Raw genomic sequence first — 20,101 nt, 5'->3', positions numbered from 1 at the left:
TTCTGTTGTTAAGCCACCCAGTCTATGCTATGCTGTTATAGCAGCCCCAGCAAGCTAACACCCACCTCATCTCTCACCAGTCTTCAGTGCTGCCCTTCAACTCCACTCCATTAGTTCTGGCATAAGCCAGTGTTCCTTCTTTTGGAGAAGAACTTTTTCTCCCCCTGGGTGATACACAAGAAGTAGCAGAGCTAGCCACTCAGCTGGGTGCATTTTGGGGAGACAGAACTGCCCCAGAACAAGTAAAGGAGACAAGCAGGAGTGCCTGCCATATGTCAGATCACTGTCAGTCACTGACCACGTCACTCCATTTAGTCCTTAAAACACTATGAAGTGAGTACCACTGACCGTGTTTCAAAGAAAATAACTCCAACCGCGAATATTTACACTCTGTCTAAAGTGTCAAGCACTGTGCTCTGGACCTAACATGCATCGCCTCATTTAATCCTCAGTGCGACGGAGGAGGTGGGAACCATCCTTACCACCACTATTCTATAGGAAAGGCAGGCAGGCCCTGGGCAGTTCAATCACTTGCCCAAGTGCATGGAACAGGCAACTGCCAAGTAGAGCAGTCTGACTTCAGAGTGCTCACTCCTGCCCCCTGCACTCCGCCTTCTGTCCGCGAGTTACCGGAGAGTCAGGCAACCATTGCCCAAGTCAACCATTGCCCAAGGTTAAATAACGATCATCTGCATTGGGCTGCATGGGAACTTGGTTTTATCAAAAGTGCTGTTACGTTCACTCACAGGTGTCCACCCTACGAAGGATATTGTGCTACCAATGTGGAGTCTGAAGACCAAAACCCAGAGTTACTGGCTAAAAGGAGGATCAGTGTAGGGGAAAGATGGTCATGCAAATAGTTATAATCCAACTCACTGGAGGAAGATATTGAATCCAGTGGGGTCCTATAAACAGCTCAGTGTTTGCCTTGGAAGTCCTTTTTTCATGGGGGAATTTATGCTGGAGAAAAACCAAACAAGACTGGTCATAAATTACTTAATTTAAAAAAAAGTACTACAGTAGAAACAGAAAAAAAGCAAAATCTCTCTCTTAACCACATAACCACATAAGGATCTTAATAGCCTTTGAATTTAAGAACAAGCTTTGTACATTATTACTGAATCTTTTTTTTATCATCTGATACGACTTTATAAACCATCTCTAATTTTTAAAGCAACCATTGCTTTTCATTTATGGATTTCATCTAAAAATATTTCAAGCCTTAAAAAAAATTCAAATATAAATATCTTTAACAGGACAAAAAAACTAACAAGTTTCATTAGCACTGGAAGTGTTCTTATCTTTTTTCTCCTTGGGTGTTAAAAACTTGAGAACAGTAACTACTGTGGAATTCAAAAAACTCATTTGCTTTGAGATTGTTCTTGGCCTTCAAATCCAGCTAACACTTTATGGATTGAAAACTAACTTCCATTCTTAAAGGGGAAGCACATATTCTGATCTTCTGTTTTCCTCTGAAAAAGGAATTTATGTGCTTTTCAACAGATGAGGCAATAGTATATTCAAAGCATAGCGACTTGAGAACACGATTTGCTTTAGGAAACTCAAAAATTTCTGTATTTCTGGAACATAAAGTTCGGGAAAGGAGATGAGACTGCGCTGAAGATAACCTTGAAGAGCCTTTTATGCTGCATTAAAAAGTTGGGGGACTTCCCTGGTGGCGCAGTGGTTAAGAAGCCACCTGCCAATTCGGGGGACACGGGTTTGAGCCCTGGTCTGGGAAGATCCCACATGCCGCAGAGCAGCTAAGCGCGTGCGCCACAACTACTGAGCCTGCACTCTAGAGCCCTCATGCCACAACTACTGAAGCCCGCGTGCCACAACAACTGAAGCCAGCACCTAGAGCCCGTGCTCCGCAACAAGAGAAGCCTGCGCACGGCAACGAAGAGTAGCCCCCGCTCTCCACAGCTAGAGAAAGCCCGCACACAGCAATGGAGACCCAATGCAGCCAAAAATAATAAATAAATAAATAATTAAATTTAAAAATAAAGTTGGAATTTCACCCTGATTGGCTGGCAGGCAGTGAAAAGGAAGAACGCTGTTTCCTCCTCTAGTCACCACTCAGCTCTCAGTACCAGTCACCAAACGTGTGGAGGTTTTTCCCACACCAAGAAATTCTCCAGTTCTCTGGGGACACTAACTGCGTGTCTTAGAATTCAGTTCAATTCTGACACCACCTACCTGGAGTTAGCTTGAGATCCCACCCAGGTTAAGGGCTTAGTCCCACAAGCCTAACCCCCAACTCAGATACCTATTGCAAGCGGTGGGTCTTCAGGTTACCTGCAACCTCTGTCCCACTTGGCTACAAATCGGGGGTTCCCATCACCCCCTCCTCGGGTTCGATAATTTGCTAGAACAGCTCACAGAACTCAGGAAAACAGTTTACTTACTTGTAAAAAGGATGCAACTCTGGAATGGTTGAATGGAAGAGATGCACAGGGCAAAGTATGGGACACGGATGCAGAGCAGCATCCATACCCTCTGCAGGCGTGGTGCCACCCTCCCAGCACCTCCACGTGTTCACCAACCCGAAAGCTCTCGGAACCTCTTAGAGTTTTTTATGGAGGCTTTGTCACATAGGCATAATTGGTTAAATCATTGCCCTTTGGTGATCAACATCCAACCTCTCTCCCCTCCCTGGAGGTGAGGGGGGTGGGAGGCTGAGTTCCAACCCTCTAATCACAGGATTGGTTCCCTGGCAACCAGCCCTCATCCTTGGCTTTCCAACAGCCACTTCATTACCATAAACTCGGGTGTGGTTGAAAGGGGCTTGTGAAGAATAAGACACTCTTTTCACTTTTTTCGCTCTTATCACTTAGGAAATCCAAGGGTTTTAGGGACTCTGTGTCAGGAAAGGGAACAAAGACCAAATATATCTTTCTTAATATAAATCACAATATCACAGACAGCTATTGAAAAAATTTTGGCAAGAGTCTGAAGTGATCGGTTATACCTATTTATAAAGTTTCTCTTGACGGCACCCCTGAGGATGGATTGCAGAGGACCAGGAAGATCATGTGCAGGCAGTGTCGATTATGAATTTATTGTCACTGAGCTCCCAACCCACCCTGCTATGTTTTGCTTTGTGATGCTGAGCTGGGAAACCACACTTCTGCTTTACCAGGTGGTTCTGTTTTAGACCCTGGCAATGGGGTTTACTAGGAGATTGCAGAAGTAGGGTGATTAACTCATCCTGGTTTTCCCAGGACTTCTCCAGTTTTAGCACTGAAAGTTCTGCTTCCTGGGAAACTCTTCCCAGGGTGCTTGGTCACCTTATGCAGAAGGGACTGACTTGCCTGCTGTTCTTGTGAGTGTTACCCAGCAACACTTCTTCACTCTGATGGTGGTGGCAGTGGCGGCAGCAGAAGCAGTGCTGTCTTCCTGTAGCAGCTGCTGAATCCAATTTGTAGTTTTCTAACTCTTGCAAAACCAGTCTCATCAGAAACATCAGCGCCAGCTGGCTAGTGCCCCTTCTTTTGCATCTGTGTTCCCCCAGCTCTAGGTGTGGTCCCTGCTTCCTGCAGTTGCTATTTCTCTCCTATCTTAGAGCTGTGGTTCTGAGTGTGGTGCCCAGACCAACAGCATCAGTATCAGCTGGGAACCTGTGAGAAGTGCAAAACTCCAAGCCCCATCCCAGACCCATCAGAGACTCTGGTAGTTGTCCTCAACCATCTGCCTTTTAACAAGTCCTCCAGGTGATTTGGCTAAGGTTTAAGAACAGCTAGCTGCCTTAGAATTCTTTTTTTTTTTTTTTTTTTTTACCCTTTCAGTTATCTAGATAACAACTTTATACCAAGTTGGCAGTTCCTTGTATTATAGTCCATATGTTAAATTCTCTCTGTTAGAGTTCTCTCTCCTTACCGGACCCTGACTGACTGATCCAGAGCCTGCTGCAGTAATACAAGTTAAAGATGAAGACTGTCCACACTAGAGTAGTGGGAGTGGGGTGGAGAAGAGGGACACAGAAGATATTTAAAAGGTCTTGATTACTATTTGAGCAGAGGGAGGAGTCTAGGACAGTTCCCACTTTCCTGGCCTGGGTTGCAGATGGACTGTGGTGCCCATTCACACAATACAGGCACTGTAGGAAGAGAGATGGGGTGATGGTGGTGGAGATGATTTATTTGCTTTTGGATTTGATCAGGTTCCAACAGAGATACTCAGGTGCAGACATCCCATCGGCAGATGGCTATAGTGTCTTGGTGTGTGTCTTTGCATTAGAATCCGTGGGATTGTGGGGACAAAGCGTAAATTTGCTAGATATTGCCAAATTCTCCTCCATGGAGGCTTTACTTTTTTGCGTTCCACTAGCAAGATGTGAGAACACCTGTGTCCCCATGGCATTGCCAACAGAGTGTTGTCAAACGCTTGGAGTTTTGCTAATCTGGTAAGTGAGAAAAAGAATCTCCGTGTGGTTTGAATTTGTGGTTTTTAAAAATTATGAGTGGGGTTGAGCATATTTTTGTATATGTAGAGGACATTGGCATTTCTTTTTATGTGAACTTCTTCTTCATGTATCTTGCCCACTTTCGATAGGTTTCTTGGTCTTTTTTGCCTCAATTTTTTTTTTTGCGGTTACGCGGGCCTCTCACTGTTGTGGCCTCTCCCGTTGCGGAGCACAGGCTCCGGACGCGCAGGCTCAGTGGCCATGGCTCACGGGCCCAGCCGCTCCGCGGCATGTGGTATCTTCCTGGACTGGGGCATGAACCCATGTCCCCTGCATCGGCAGGTGGACTCTCAACCACTGCGCCACCAGGGAAGCCCTTTTTGCCTCAATTTTTAGATGGTCTTTATATTTTAGGGATACTAACCCTTTGTCTGTGATATATGTTGTAAATTGTTTTTCCTTCATTTTGTCATCTGTAGTTTTTAGTTTGCGCCTGGTGGATTTATGTTTTGAACCTGCAAAAGGTTTTCATTTTTGCTTGGTTATTTGACAAAATTCTCTTTCATTGCTTCTGGATTTTGATGAACAGTTTGGCAAATTTACCTTGTTCCCACACTCTCAGGTCATTAGGAGACTCACCGGACCAGGGCACGAACCCGTGTCACCTGCATTGGCAGGCGGGCTTTCAACCACTGCGCCACCAGGGAAGCCCCTCCACTTAGTTCTTTGATATACTTCGAATTTAATCTGGTATCCAGTGTGAGGAACAGACTCAAGCTTTTCTTTTTGTTTATCTAGTTGCTCTAACACTACTAAATTAAAAACTTCCCTAAAGCTCCTTCCTAAATTAAAAAGTATTATATGATCATATTAATTTCCGTAAGCAATTGTTTCTATTTCTGGACTGATCTGTTTACTTACTGATGCACCAATAACACATTGTTTTATATGGTTTTTAATATCTGTTTTCTCCTCCTCCTTCTTATTTTTCAGTTTTCCCCCCATATTTGCCTGTTTTACTTTCAAATGAACCTTATAATCAAGTTGTCTAGCTCTAGGAAAAAACCCCAATGACATTTTTATTAGGCTTGTGATGATGCATTTACAGATGAACTCACGGGCAATGACCTCTTTATAATGTTGGCAGTCATTTTTGTTTCCATCCTTGGAATCCGGGCGCCATCTGGTGACCACTGTTCACAACAGCAATTATTTTCTCTAAAAAAGCTGCTCAAAGCAATAAACACTTGTCACCTCACACACACTTTCTGTGAGTCAGGTTTTGGCGGGTGGCTTATCTGGATGTTCCTGGCTCGAAGCCCTGGCTCATCCTCACTGCCAGGGCCTCACTCATCAGAAGGCTTGAATGGAGCTGGGGGAATTCCCTCCCAAGGCGGCTCAATTCCACATCTGGAAGACCAGGCTGGCTTGGTCATGTCCCTCTACATTTCCTTGTCTTTCATGACCTTGACACTTTTAAGGAGTATTTATCAGCTCTTTTATTAAATGTCCCTAAATTTGGGTTTATCTGATGTTTTTCATCGTTGAAATGAAGTTATACATTTTTGCCAGGAATACCACACAGATGATGCTGTGTCTTTCTCAGTGCATCATATCAGACATGTCAGTATGTCTTGTTATGGGCGATTTTGACCTTGGTCTCTAGGTTAAGGCACAGTCTGCTGCACTTCTCCACTGTAAAGTTACTGTCTTTCCCTTTGCAATTAATAAGTATCTTGGGGGAGATACTTCATGACTATACAAGTCTTGATTCTCCTCAAACTTGCACCTGCTAACTTTAGCATCTGTTGGTGGATCTGGTCTGCGACAGTTGTTACTGGGGCATTTGCCTAATAGTGATTTTTCATGTCCCTTTCTCCTTCTACGTCTATTAGTTGGAATTCTATTGAAAGAAAGAGCTGCTCCTTCTCCCCGTTACTTATTTGATTATTTACTTAGATCAACATGGACTCATGGATATCTGTTTTATTCTATGGGTTAAAACCTCATATTGAGAGTCTTTTAAATTTTTGACAGCTGGCTGGATATGAAGTGGTATGCTATTATGGTTTTAATTAGAATCTTTCTGCATACTGAATTCTAATGAGGTTGGGCATCTTTGGCTGTTTTCATTTGTGGCCTCTAGGAAATGCTTATAGCAGCTATTTTTTTTTACACTTCTTATATTAAAAAAAAATTTTTTTTGGCCGTGCCATGTAGCTTGTGGGATCTTAGTTCCGTGACCAAGGATTGAACCCAGGCCCTCGGCAGTGAGAGCATGGAGTCCTAACCACTGGACCACCAGGGAATTCCGTACACTTTTTTAAAGTTAAAAAAATTTTTTATTGAAGTGTAGTTGATTTACAATATTTCAGGTGTAAAGCAAAGTACAGAATATATATATATATATATATATATATATACATATATATATATTCTTTTTCAGATTCTTTTCCATTATAGGTTATTGCAAGGTATTGAATATAGTTCCCTGAGCTATATAGGTCCTTATTGTTTATCTGTTTTATATATAGTAATGTGTATCTTTTAATCCCAAATTCCTAATTTATCCACCCCACCTTTCTCCTTTGGTAACCATAAGTTTGTTTTCTATGTCAGTGAGTCTATTTCTGTTTTGTAAATAAGTTCATTTGTATCATTTTTTAGATTCCATGTATAAGTGATATCATGTATTTGTCTTTCTCTGTCTGACTTACTTCACTTAGTATGACAATCTCTAGGTCCATTCATGTTGCTGCAAATGCAATTATTTCATTCTTTTTTACAGCTGAATAATATTCCATTGTATATATGTACCACATCTTTATCCATTCATCTGTCGATGGACATTTAGGTTTCTTCCATGTCTTGGCTATTGTAAATAGTGCTTCTAGCAGCTATTTTTTATTCTTCTCTTGTCTTTCAGGTCAGGATGTCAGGCTCACAGTACAGATATGAGTCTATGTCTTGGGAAGTAGACCTGAAATACACTAGGGCTTGTCTATATGTTAAATGCAACTTCTAGGCTTCATAGTCCATCCATATGCTGATGAATCCTGTTGCAGTTTGACACTGAAATGCAGTTTGAAGTGCAAGACACGTGTGGAAGGGAGAGGGAGGCACGAGGGTTGCGTGGATGGAGAATTTGAACTGTGATGCAGGTACAACATTGACCTTGGTTGACCCCACAAGGGCCTCTGGAGTGTAGATAGCCCATTAGAGTTGTTCCCTATTTGGCACTAATTCCTGGACCTTATATTTTTTCCCCTTTCACTTTCACTCTCCCACGAGGACTTACACTCTCCCATGAGGACTTAGTGGAGTTTTCCAGAGGTTACATGTATGGTGGTGTCATTACTCTGCCAGCTAATGGAATGTGTGCATAGTTTTTTTTTTTTTTGGTGTGTGTATTATTTTCAATAACAGCTTTATTGAGATATAATTCACATACCACATACCATTCACATACCACATACTATTTAAAGTACACTATCCAAAAAAAAAAAGTATACCACCCAGTGGTTATTAGTATATCCTCAAAGGTATGCAACTATCAGCACAATCAATTTTAGAAACTTTTCACCTCCCCCCAAAGAAATCCCACACTCATTAGCAGTTACTCCCTGTTCCCCCGACCCCTAGCCCCTGGCAGTTACTAATCTACTTTCTTCTCTATAGATTTGCTTATTCTGAACATTTGACATAAAGTGAAATCATTCAATATGTGGTGTCCTGTGACTGACTTCTTTTACTTGGCATAATATTTTCAAGGTTCATCCACATTGTAGTCCATATCAATACTTCATTCTTTTTTATTGCCAGATAATATTCGATTGTATGGACGGATCACATTATATTTATCTATTCATCAGTTGAGGGGAATTTGGATTGCTTCTACCCCTGAGCTATTATGAATAATGCTGCTATGATCATTTGTGTACAAGTTTTTTGTTTGTTTGTTTGTTTGCGGTACGCGGGCCTCTCACTGCTGTGGCCCCTCCCGCCGCGGAGCACAGGCTCCGGACGCGCAGGCTCAGGGGCCATGGCCCACGGGCCCAGCCGCTCCGCAGCACGTGGGATCCTCCCGGACCGGGGCACGAACCCGTGTCCCCTGCATCGGCAGGCGGGCTCTTAACCACTGTGCCACCAGGGAACCCCACTCCTATATTTTTGATAGCTATTCTAACAGGTGTGAAGTGATATCTCATTTTGGTTTTGATTTGCATTTCCCTAATGATTAGTGATGTTGAACACCTTTTCATGTACCTGTTGACCACTGGAGTATCTTTGGAAAAATGTTTTCAAGTCCTTTGCCCATTTTAAAATTGGATTATCTGGGGTTTGTTTTTGTTTTTGCTTTTGAGTTGTATGAGTTCCTTATATATTTTGTATATTAATCTCTTATCCAATACATCATTTGCAAATATTTTCTCCTATTCTGTAGGTTGCCGTTTCACTTTTTGATAATTTCTTTTGCTGTGCAGACCTTTTTAGTTTGATATAGTCCCACTTGTTTTCATTTATTTGTGTCTTCAGTTCCTTTTATCAATATCTTATAGTTTTCACTGTATAGATCTTTCACCTGCTTGGTGAAATTTATTCCTATTTTATTGTTGTTGTTGTTGTTGTTGTTTGATGCTATCGTAAGTGGGATTGCTTTTTTCCCAGGTAACTTGCTGTTAGTGTATAATTTTTGTATGCTGATCTTGTATCCTGCAACATTACTGAATTTCTTGTTTAGATCTAACAGTTTTTTTGGTGGAGTCTTTAGGGTTCTTTAGGTTCTTTCTTTCATGCCATCTGCAAATAGAGACAGTTTTACTTCTTCCTTTCCTATTTGGTTGCCTTGTATTTCATCTTCTTGCCTGTTCGTTCTGGCTAGGACTTCTAGCACTATGTTAAACAGGAGTGGTGAGAGTGAGCATCTTTATCTTGTTCCTGATCTTAGAGGAAAAACTTTCAACCTTTCACTGTTGAGTATGTTATCTGAGGGCTTGTCATATATGACCTTTATTATGTTGAGGTGTGTTTCTTCTACATGCAGTTTGTTTCGAGTTTTTATCAAGAAAGTGTGTTGAATTTTGTTAAATGCTTTTCTGCATCTACTGAGATGATTATAGGATATGTATTTGTGATTCTATTAATGTGGTGTATCACATTTATTGATTTGCCTGTGTTGAAATATCATTGCATCCTAGGGCTAAATCTCACCTGATCATGGTGTATGATCCTTTTAATGTGCTGATGAATTCAGTTTGCTTGTATTTTGTTGAGAAATTTTGCATTTATGTTCATCAGGGATATTGGCCTGTAGCTTTCTTGTAGTGTCCTTATCTGGCTTTGGTATCAGGGTAATGCTGGCCTTGTAAAATGAATTTGGGAGTGTTCCTTCCTTTTCAATTTTTTGGAAGAGATTTGTTGTTGTCGTTTGGCAGTTCTATAACTTTATTGGACAATCAGTGGTTAGTTCTCATCCACATTAACTGTCTGTAGATTTTTGAAAGTGGTGACAGGTACATAAGTAACAAACATATAGAGCTTGTTTGGTGAATCTTCTTCATTACATTTTCTGAACAACCACACATGGATACGGTATGGGACATTCCTTATTCCTTTGGCCCAGGCAGCTTTGTTGAGCCTGGTGTCAATGTGTACATCTAGAGTTCCCATCTCCTTCATGGCAAATTTCCAGATTTCTTTGAGCGCCCGAGGGGCCCACTTCTTGAAACCCACTCCATAGATGCACTTGTGAATGTTGATAGTGTATTCTCTGGTCACCACCTCATTGATGGTGGACCAGCCCTTCTTATTCTTGCTACCCTTTTTTGCAGGAACCATCCTGCCTGGCCAGGGTTGGAAAGGAAGGGCATGAGCGACTGTGGGAGAAGGCTGGAAGAGTTTAAGAAGGATTGATATTAATTCTTCTTTAAATGTTTGGTAAAATTCACCACTGAAACCATCAGGTCCAGGGGCTTTTCTTTACAGGGTGATTTTTTTTTTTTTTGGTACGTGGGCCTCTCACTGCTGTGGCCTCCCCCATTGCGGAGCACAGGCTCCGGAAGCGCAGGCTCAGCAGCCATGGCTCACGGGCCCAGCCGCTCCAAGGCACGTGGGATCCTCCCGCACCAGGGCACGAACCCGTGTCCCCTGCATCAGCAGGCGGACTCCCAACCACTGCGCCACCAGGGAAGCCCTACAGGGTGATTTTTGATTACTGATTCAATCTCCTTACTTGTTTAGTCTGTTCAGATTTTTCTATTTCTTCATGTGAATCATGACAACAATCAATGTTGGTAGATTGTATGTTTCTAGAAATATGTCTGTTTCATCTAGGTTATCCAGTTTGTTGGCATACAATTTTTCATAGTACGCTCTTATAATCCTTTTTATTTCTGTTTAATCAATGGTAATGTCCTCACTGTCATTTCTGATTTTAGTGATTTGAGGCTTCTCTCTTTTTTTCTTAATATATCTAGCTAAAGGTTTGTAAATTTTGTTGGTCTTTTCAAAGAACCAACTTTGGTTTTATTGTGTGTATAACAGGTTCTAGTGCTGTTGTCTTTGAGGTTTTGGTATTTCCCTGTAAACTGGACTGGATCCAGAATTCTTCTGTTTTCCTCAAATATCTGCCTATTAATCTCTAAACTAACAGTTTTAGTTTTTCTCCCATCCTTTTGACTTGGAATCATTGAGAACTAAAACTTCCCTTTTCCCAAAGCCACTGGACTAAAGCCAATGGCTAAAATTGGACAACTTAATAACGCTTCAGAGCATAAACTTCACCACAATAGCTCATGTATAAACAAATTTTTGTGTCTGTTGCTATATGAGACACTCTGAGAGTTTACCTAAACATCTGATGACATCATCAGAGACATTATAAACTGAAAATGAGGTTTCCACCCTTAAGTCTAGAATTCTTCCTCAGCTGGCTCCCCTCCGGACTCAGTGCCTTACTGCAAATCCAGATTACAACTACGTATGTAATCAGTTTTAATTTGTTCTCTCTTTTTTGTTTTAAAACTTTTTTTTTTTAATAGTGTTTATTTTTACTTGTTGACAGTTTGCTTTATTTATTTATTTATTTTTGGCTGTGTTGGGTCTTCGTTTCTGTGCGAGGGCCCTCTCCAGATGTGGAGAGCGGGGGCCACTCTTCATCGCGGTGCACAGGCCTCTCACCATCGCGGCCTCTCTTGTTGCGGAGCACAGGCTCCAGACGCGCAGGCTCAGTAATTTTGGCTCACGGGCCCAGTTGCTCCGCGGCATGTGGGATCCTCCCAGACCAGGGCACGAACCCGTGTCCCCTGCATCGGCAGGCAGACTCTCAACCACTGCGCCACCAGGGAAGCCCCTTAAAACTCTTTATACTCTGTATTTCTCCCTGTTGCTCAGCTACTTAGGATATTAAGATTACAGTTGCTCAGAGGCTTGGATTACTCAACCAGACACATCCTGCAATTCATTCCACCAATGAAGAGTGGACTGACTCCATCATTATTTTAGGTGTGGACAATGCCTAAATTCTACTTTCTGAAAGACTTTTTATTGTTTGAATGTAGCTGTTCCTTTACAGTCATGATTCTTATTTCCTTTCCCTCCTCCATGGTATGTGACACACTAGGAATTAGCCTAACCGGTGCTGAGGGGCTCTTATTTAATAATACCAAAAAATGATTCTAAAAACATAAGATAATTGATCATCGATGCTTTCCAAGGAAAGATATTGATCAAAAGGGGGAAAGGTGGACTATAAACAACAAAAAGGAGTCATTTATGTAAAAGGGATCTAAAATAAAGCCTGGAGGTCATTAAGGAAGTAGAATTTGCAAACAGCCTATGCAATATAAACTTTTTTTTTCTTGTGACGAGAACTCTTAGGAATTACTGTCTTAACAACTTTTGCATATAAGTGTTAATTATCTTTATCATGTTGTACATTATATCCCTGATGCTTATAACTGGAAGTTTGTACCTTTTGACTGCTTTCAGCTGGTTTTCCCTCGCTCCACCCCCCCGCCTCTGGTAAACACAAATCTGATCTTTTTCTATGAGTTTGTTTTAGAAGTGTAATTGACCTACACCACTATGTCAGATCCTGTTACACAACATAGTGATTTGGTATTTCTGTATATTTCAAAGTGGTCACCATGATAAGTCTAGTTATGACATGCACCATACAAAGATATTACATAGTTGTTGACTATATTCTCCGCACCATACATTTCATACCAGAGACTCATTCATTTTGTACCTGGAATTTTGTACCTATTAATCTCCCGCACCTATTTCATTCCTCCTCCCCACCCCCTTCTTCTCTGGCAACCACCTGTTTGTTCTCTGTATCGAGGACTCTGTTTCTGTTTTATTATGTTTTTTCATTTGTTTTATTTTTAGATTCCACATATAAGTGAAATCATACAGTATTTGCCTTTCTCTGTCTGACTCACTTCACTTAGCACAATACCCTCTAGGTCAATCCATGTTGTCACAAATGGTAGGATTTCATTCTTGTTCATGGTTGAGTAATAATATATGTACACACTCCACATCTTATTTATCCATTCATCTATAGATGGGTACTTGGGTTGCTTCTATATCTTAGCTATTGTAAATAATGCTGCAGTGAACATAGGGGTACAGATATCCTTTCTAATTAATGTTTTTGTTTTATTTGGATAAATACCCAGAAGTGGAATTGCTGGATCACATGGATCACATGCTAGATCAATATGGTTCTATTTTTAATGTTTTGAGGAACCTCCATACTGCTTTCCATAGTGGCTGCACCAATGAACATACCACAAAAAGTTCACAGGATTCCCTTTTCTCCATACCCTCACCAACACCTGTTATTGTCTTTTGATAATAGCCATTCTACCAGTTGTGAGGTGGTATCTCATTGTGGTTTTGTTGCCATTTCACTAATCGTAAGTGATGTTGATCATCTTTTCATGTGTCTGATTGCATCTTTATGTCTTCTTTGGAAAGATGTCTATTCAGATCCTCTGCCCATTTTTTAGTTGGATTGCTTTGGTTTTTTGATTGAGTTGTGTGAGTTCTCTTTTTTTATTTGGATATTAACCCCTTATCAGATAAATTGTTGGCAAATATTTTCTCCCATTTAGTAGGTGACCTTTTCATTTTGTTGATAGTTCCCTTCACTGTGCAAAAGCTTTTTATGATGTGGACCATTTTTACAGTCTTTATTGAATTTGTTACAGTATTACTTCTGTTTTATATTTTGGTTTTTTGGCTGTGAAGCATGTGGGATCTTAGCTCCCCGACCAGGGATCAAACCTGCACCCCCTGCACTAGAAGGTGAAGTCTTAACTACTGGCTCACCAGGGAAGTCCCAAAGCTTTTTAGTTTGATGTAGTCTCATTTGTTTATTTTTGCTTTTCTTTTCTTTCCTGAGGAGACATATTTAAAACATGTTTCTAAGAATGATGTCAAAGAGTGTACTGCCTATGTTTTCTTCTAAAAGTTTAATGGTTTCAGGTCCTACATTTAAGTCTTTAATCCATTTTGAATTTATTTTTGTGTGTGGTGGGAAAGAAAAGTCCAATTTGAATCTTTTGTGTATAGCTGTCCAGTTTTCTAACACCATTTACTGAAGAGGCTGTCTTCCTCACTGTATATTCTTGCCTCCTTTATGGTAGATTAATTGTCCATATAAGTGTGGATTCATTTCTGGGGTCTCTATCCTGTTCCATTGATCTATTTGTCTGTTTTTGTACCAGTACCCTATAGTTTTGATTACTGTAGCTTTGTAGTATAGTTTGAAATCAGGAAGTATGGTACCTCCAGCTTTGTTCTTCTTTCCCAAGGTTGTTTTAGCTATTCAGGGTATTTTGTGTTTCCATATAGTACAAACTTGAGTACAAAGAAGAATCCCAAAACTGCATCACTTGGAAACATAATCTTATTGATTTTTAAAATATATTTTAATTAGGTCAACTGGGCTTCAAATAAAACAAAGTACTGTGAAATTGTACATAATGGAGCTTGTAATGATTGACAGTTCAGTATGAGGGAGGCTGTTGAAATATTCAATTCTTCTATATTTCAGACCAAGATATATCACCTCCAGAGGCTGTATGCCAGAAATTTTTGAGAATATAGGCACAGAATTAGGTTATAAAGCAGGTGTAACTAAAACTGTTAATTCAAATGGGGGTGGGAGGAACAGTGACACTAGAAAAGGAAAAGCAAATTAATCAGAAAAAGAAATAAACAGAATTGATACAAGTAAAAGCTGAAATTAATAGATGACAGTCTTCGTATGGAAAGGTAAAAAAATGTTAAAATCAGTTCCTTCAGAAGAAAAATAAAATTAACACACCTATGTGAGATTGTAATACTCCCCAAAAGGAATGTACAAATTTCAAGATTAAACATGTTAAAAGATAGCAGTGAAGAAGTTGCAAATATCAGAAAATAACATGATACTATGATTAACTATGCCAATAAATTTGCAAATGTAAGAGATCTGGGGGCAAATTTCTAGGGGACTTAACTTACCAAAAAAAGATTTCAGAATAACAAAAAGATGTAAGTATACAGTGCTCCTCATGATAAAATTGAATGGTGAGGGCTTCCCTGGTGGCGCAGTGGTTGAGAGTCCGCCTACCAATGCAGGGGACACGGGCTCGTGCCCCGGTCTGGGAAGATCCCACATGCCGCGGAGCGGCTGGGCCTGTGAGCCATGGCCGCTAAGCCTGCGCGTCTGGAGCCTGTGCTCCGCAATGGGAGAGGCCACAACAGTGAGAGGCCCGTGTACCGCAAAAAAAAAAAAAAAAAAAAATTGAATGGTGAGCAAAAATCGTTCCAAAGGAAATCTCAAAGAATATGTCATGGTGAAGTATGCCAAACACACCAGATACAAATAATATCTGCAACCCACTGCTAAGGTCAGCTAATCGAATAACATTCCATTAATCATGTTATGAGGTTAGTATAATCTTGGTAGCAAAACGTAAAAATATAGTATGAAAAAAATTACAAGACTATTTCACTAATTCAGTGAAAACAGTCTATACAAAATAACTGTAAAATTGTGTTCCCAATATGTAAAAAGAGTCAAGCTTTTGACCAATAAATTATCCCAAACTTGACCAATAAATTATCCCCAAATTGAAACTTCATCTGTATGATTACCCACACTTATAGACCAAAGGGGGAAGAAATTAACACTTTAATATATGCATAAGATCATGTAATAAAATTAAACATATATTTATCATAATAATATTTAATTAGGTAGCAATAGAAAGAATACCCTTACTCTGACAAAAACATCTACAATACAGGATGATAGTAAGTGTTTAATATTGGAAGCTTTTCCTTTGGGATTGCTGCAAGTAAAAATACCTGTTTCGCCACTTCTATTTCTCATGTTTTCAGATTCCTGGGCTGTAAATTAAAGAGAAAAAGTAAAATTTACAATAATTGGAAAGAAAGTAACATTATCTTTTATCATTGACAGATTCTATAAATTTTAAGAAGGAAACTGATGGAATCATTTGCTAAATTATTAGAATTATTAAGAGCCAATTCCAAAGGTTAGTGAAAGCAAAGTTAGTGTAAAAGTCATTTGGATTTCTGTATGTCAGAATGAAGATGATTTTTAAATGCAATATAAACAATGAAACCATTTACATAGCATAAAATATGTTGAACAAAGGATTTAATATATGTTAACAAATGTGTAAAACCTCTAAGAGAGGAAGCAATATTATAAATTAGCGTAAATGTGATTAAAGCATTTTAAACTGAAAATGATGTACAATAACTTGAGGAAAGGGGTATTATATATAAAAACAATGATGCAGGGAAACAAAAGCAAGGATAAGATGATTAGAAAAGTGGTCAAGTATTGAAATTGAGAGGCAAATGTATCAAATGTAAATAAATACCAATTAAGGTGTAGAGAATAAAGGAGAGACATAAAAGAAAACATAAGTAAGGGAAGATATCAGCCAATTCATGGAATATATGGAATTTTCAAATAGTTACTAGTAAACTGAAAAGTCAACATACAATGAAGAAAGTGTGATACAGTTTTTAAACAAAACCAAATTGATCAAGACAATGAAACAGTACTGGAGCTGTAAGAGAGACTAAAGAATAAAAAATGAAAAAAATGAAGATAGTAAAACAACATATATGAAAGAAGGGAGAAATAGGGACAATAATGTAAGAAACAAGATAAAGTATACTTATGTCAAACAGAAAATTAACAGAAGGTTAAATCTGAAAAAACTGGAAGTCTCTGTAAAAAAGCTTAGGATGAGCAATGGGAATATTGAAAATGTCTTCATACCTCCATCTCATTCTCAAGGCTGAGTGACACAGATCCTTACTAAAAGCAGTTGGCTTCCTCAGGAATGTGGAACATCTTGAAAAACTGGGTTTGACTGGCAGACTGTATATCAGGGATGAGATGGCAAAACTTCTCCCAGTGGATCACCTTGTCACCTGCTGTCTTCATGACCTTGTTTATTGGGGATCATCTTGATGCACCCAGAGGAGCAACAAATTGCACTCCCAGATGCAGAATGATTCTCCTGGTAAACTTATCACCATCTGAGTGCAAAGTCACCATTTGGGGATGTACATTTTCCCCAGTTGAACTGCATCATAAAGTTAACTTCAGAATCCAGAAAAGTGATCAAAGTTAGTTTTCACTCATCTGATTGAAATTCCCACAGGACTTGATAAAATCTGACTTCGGAGCAGCTCCTCAGAGAACACCTACACTTCCTCACCTCAGGCTGTTTTGCCTCCTGCTTTTACAGTTTGCTCTTTTCTACAGCTTTATTGAGATATAATTGACATGAAACAGTGTGTAAGCTTAAGGTGTACAATGTGATGATGAAAAATTATTTTTAATTTTTAAAATAATTTTTAAAGGTCACACTCCATTTACAGGTTTTACAAAATATTGGCTATATTCCTTGTGTTGTACAATACATCCTTGTAGCCTATCTTACACCCAATAGTTTGTACATCCCACTCTCCCACCCCTATATTTTCCCTCTCCCCCTCTCCCCACTGGTAACTAACCACTAGTTTGTTCTCTATATCTGTGAGTCTGCTTCTTTTTTGTTGTACTCACTAGTTTGTTGTACTTTTTAGATTCAACATACAAATGATATCATATAGTATTTGTCTTTCTCTGTCTGACTTGTTTCACTTAGTGTAATCTTTTCAGAGAACTACCTGTTAGTTTCATTGATCTTTTATATTGTCCTTTGTCTCTATTTCAATTATTTTTACTCTGATCTTTATTTCTTTCCTTTTACTAATTTTGGATTTTGATTCTTCTTCTTTTTCTAGTTTCTTTATGTGTAAGACTAGATTGACATTTTTCTTGTTTCCTGAGGTAGGCTTGCATCACTATAAATTTCTCTCTTAGAACTGCATTTGCTGTGTTTCACAGATTTTGGATTGTGTTTCCATTTTCATTTCTATCGAGGTATTTTTTGATTTCCTCTTTGATTTCTTCAGTGACCCATTGGTTGTTTAGGAGAATATTGTTTAGCCTCCATGTGTTTGTGTTTATTTGCAGGGGTTTTTTTTTCATGTATTTGACTTCTAGTTCTGTATCATTGTGGTTGGAAAAGATGCTTGGTATGATTTCAATATTCTTAACTTTATTGTGACATTTTGTGGCCTAGCATGTGATCTGCCCTGGAGAATGTTCCATGTGCACTTGAAAATAATGTGTATTCTGCTGCTTTTGGATGGAATGTTCTGTATATATCTATTAAGTTCGTATGCTTTAATGTGTCATTTAAGGCAATATATCCTTATTGATTTACTGTCTGGATGATCTCTTCAGTGGGGTGTTAAAGTCCCCTACTATTAATGTGCAAGCTTCAATTTCTCCCTTTGTGTCTGTTAATATTTGCTTTATGTATTTAGGTGCTCCTCTGTTGGTTACATATATATTAACAATTGTTACATCTCATGTTGAATTGATCCCTTTATCAACATGTAATGTGCTTTGTCTCTTGTTACAATCTTTTTTTTTTAATTATTTTTTTTTTGCTGCTTTGGGTCTTCTTTGCTGCATGCAGGCTTTCTCTAGTTGCAGCGAGTGGGGGCTACTCTTCGTTGAGGTGTGTGGGCTTCTCATTGCAGTGGCTTCTCTTGTTGCAGAGCACAGGCCCTGAGGCGCATGGGCTCAGTAGTCGTGGCTCACAGGCTCAGTAGTTGTGGTGCATGGGCTTGGTTGTTCCATGGCATGTGGGTTCTTCCCAGACCAGGGATCAAACCCGTGTTCCCTGCATTGGCAGGTGGATTCTTAACCACTGCACCACCAGGGAGGTCCCGACAGTCTTGTTTTAAATTCTACTTTGTCTGATATAAGTATTGCTATCCCAGCTTTCTTTTCATTTCCATTTGCATGGAATAGCTTTTACTATCCCCTCGCCTTCAGTCCGTGTGTCCTTAGATCTGGTCTCATGTAGAAGCATTTATGGGTCTCATTTTTGTATCCAGTTCGCCACTTTATGTCTTTTGATTGGAGCCTTTATTCCATTTACATTTAAAGTAATTGTTGATAGGTACGTACTTACTGCCATTTTGTTAATTGTTTTAAGGTTGTTTTTGTAGTTCTTTTTTTGTTCCTGTCTCCTTCTTTTGTTCTCTTCCCCTTGTAATTTGATGACTATCTTTAGTGTTGTGTTTGGATTCCTTTCTCTTTTTTCTCTGTGTGTATCTATTATATATTCTTGGTTTGTGGTTATGATGGGAATCTATCATCTAGCTAGCTACCTACCTACCTATCTTTCTATCATCTATCTATCCATCTGAATATATTAAGTCAATGATCTCTTATGTTCAAACACATTCTAACAATTCTGCCTTTTTAACACACTCCATGTTTAGTTTTTTAACATCATATTTTACATCTTTTTGTTTTGTGTATCCCTTCACTAATTATTGTGGATATAGATGATTTTACTAGTTTTGTCTTCTAACCTTCCAACTAGCTTTATAAGTGATTGATCTACCAAGTTTACTATATGTTTGCCTTTACCTATAAAGTTTTTCCTTTATACTTTTTATATTTCTGGTTCTGGTCTTTTCTTTTTTGCTTAGGTCAGAATTTATAGTTGTTTATATCTATGAACCACCTCAATTTAAATTTTTGTATGCTGTTAGGTATAGGTTGAGGTTAACTTCCCTACCAAGTTTAGCCAGTTGTTCCAGCACCATTTATTGAAAGAACTGTGCTTTCCCCCACTGAATTGCCTTGAAATTTTTAAGGAAAATCAAATGACTGTATAAGTGTAAATCTATTTCTTGATTCTCTATTTTGTTCCACTTATCTGTTTATCATTATACCAATACCACATTGTCTTGATTATTCTAGCTGCATATTAAACCTTGAATTCAGGTAGTATAAATCCCCCAGCATTGTTCCTCTTTTAAAATATTATCTAAGCATTCTAAGTCCTTTGCATTTCCTTATATGTTTTACAGTCAACGTAGCACCTTCTACAAAAATGCCTGTTGGGATTTTGATTACCTTCCATTGAATGTACAGGTAAATTAGAGGAGAATTGCCTTTCATACATTTTTGGGTCTTCTCACCCATGATTATGGCATATATTTCCATTTATTTAGGTATTCTCTAGCTTCTCTCAGCAAAACTGTATAATTTTTAAGTAGCAGTCCTGCATGCAT

At 39.1% G+C, this 20,101-nt stretch overlaps 2 protein-coding genes across 2 annotated transcripts in view; one reads left to right on the top strand and one right to left on the bottom strand.

Annotated features, from left to right (window-relative positions):
• LOC308605759 (uncharacterized protein) overlaps nucleotides 1-20,101 on the top strand; it is a gene marked incomplete at its 5' end in the record, with an annotated part of 46,252 nt that overhangs the window by 21,459 nt on the left and 4,692 nt on the right. The window lies entirely within an intron of this gene.
• On the bottom strand, nucleotides 9,869-10,243 carry LOC308606082 (large ribosomal subunit protein eL31-like; the record flags this gene model as incomplete). Its single annotated transcript, XM_081216559.1, has 1 exon — nucleotides 9,869-10,243. One exon carries the CDS (start codon nucleotides 10,241-10,243, stop codon nucleotides 9,869-9,871), a length of 375 nt encoding a protein of 124 aa, XP_081072685.1.

This window comes from Mesoplodon bidens, assembly GCF_964165515.1.
Source record: "Mesoplodon bidens genome assembly, chromosome: 18".
In the NCBI taxonomy this organism is placed as follows: domain Eukaryota; kingdom Metazoa; phylum Chordata; class Mammalia; order Artiodactyla; family Ziphiidae; genus Mesoplodon; species Mesoplodon bidens.
The sequence above is the reverse complement of the archived record's forward strand: the minus strand, read 5'-3'. Positions and strand labels throughout refer to the sequence as shown.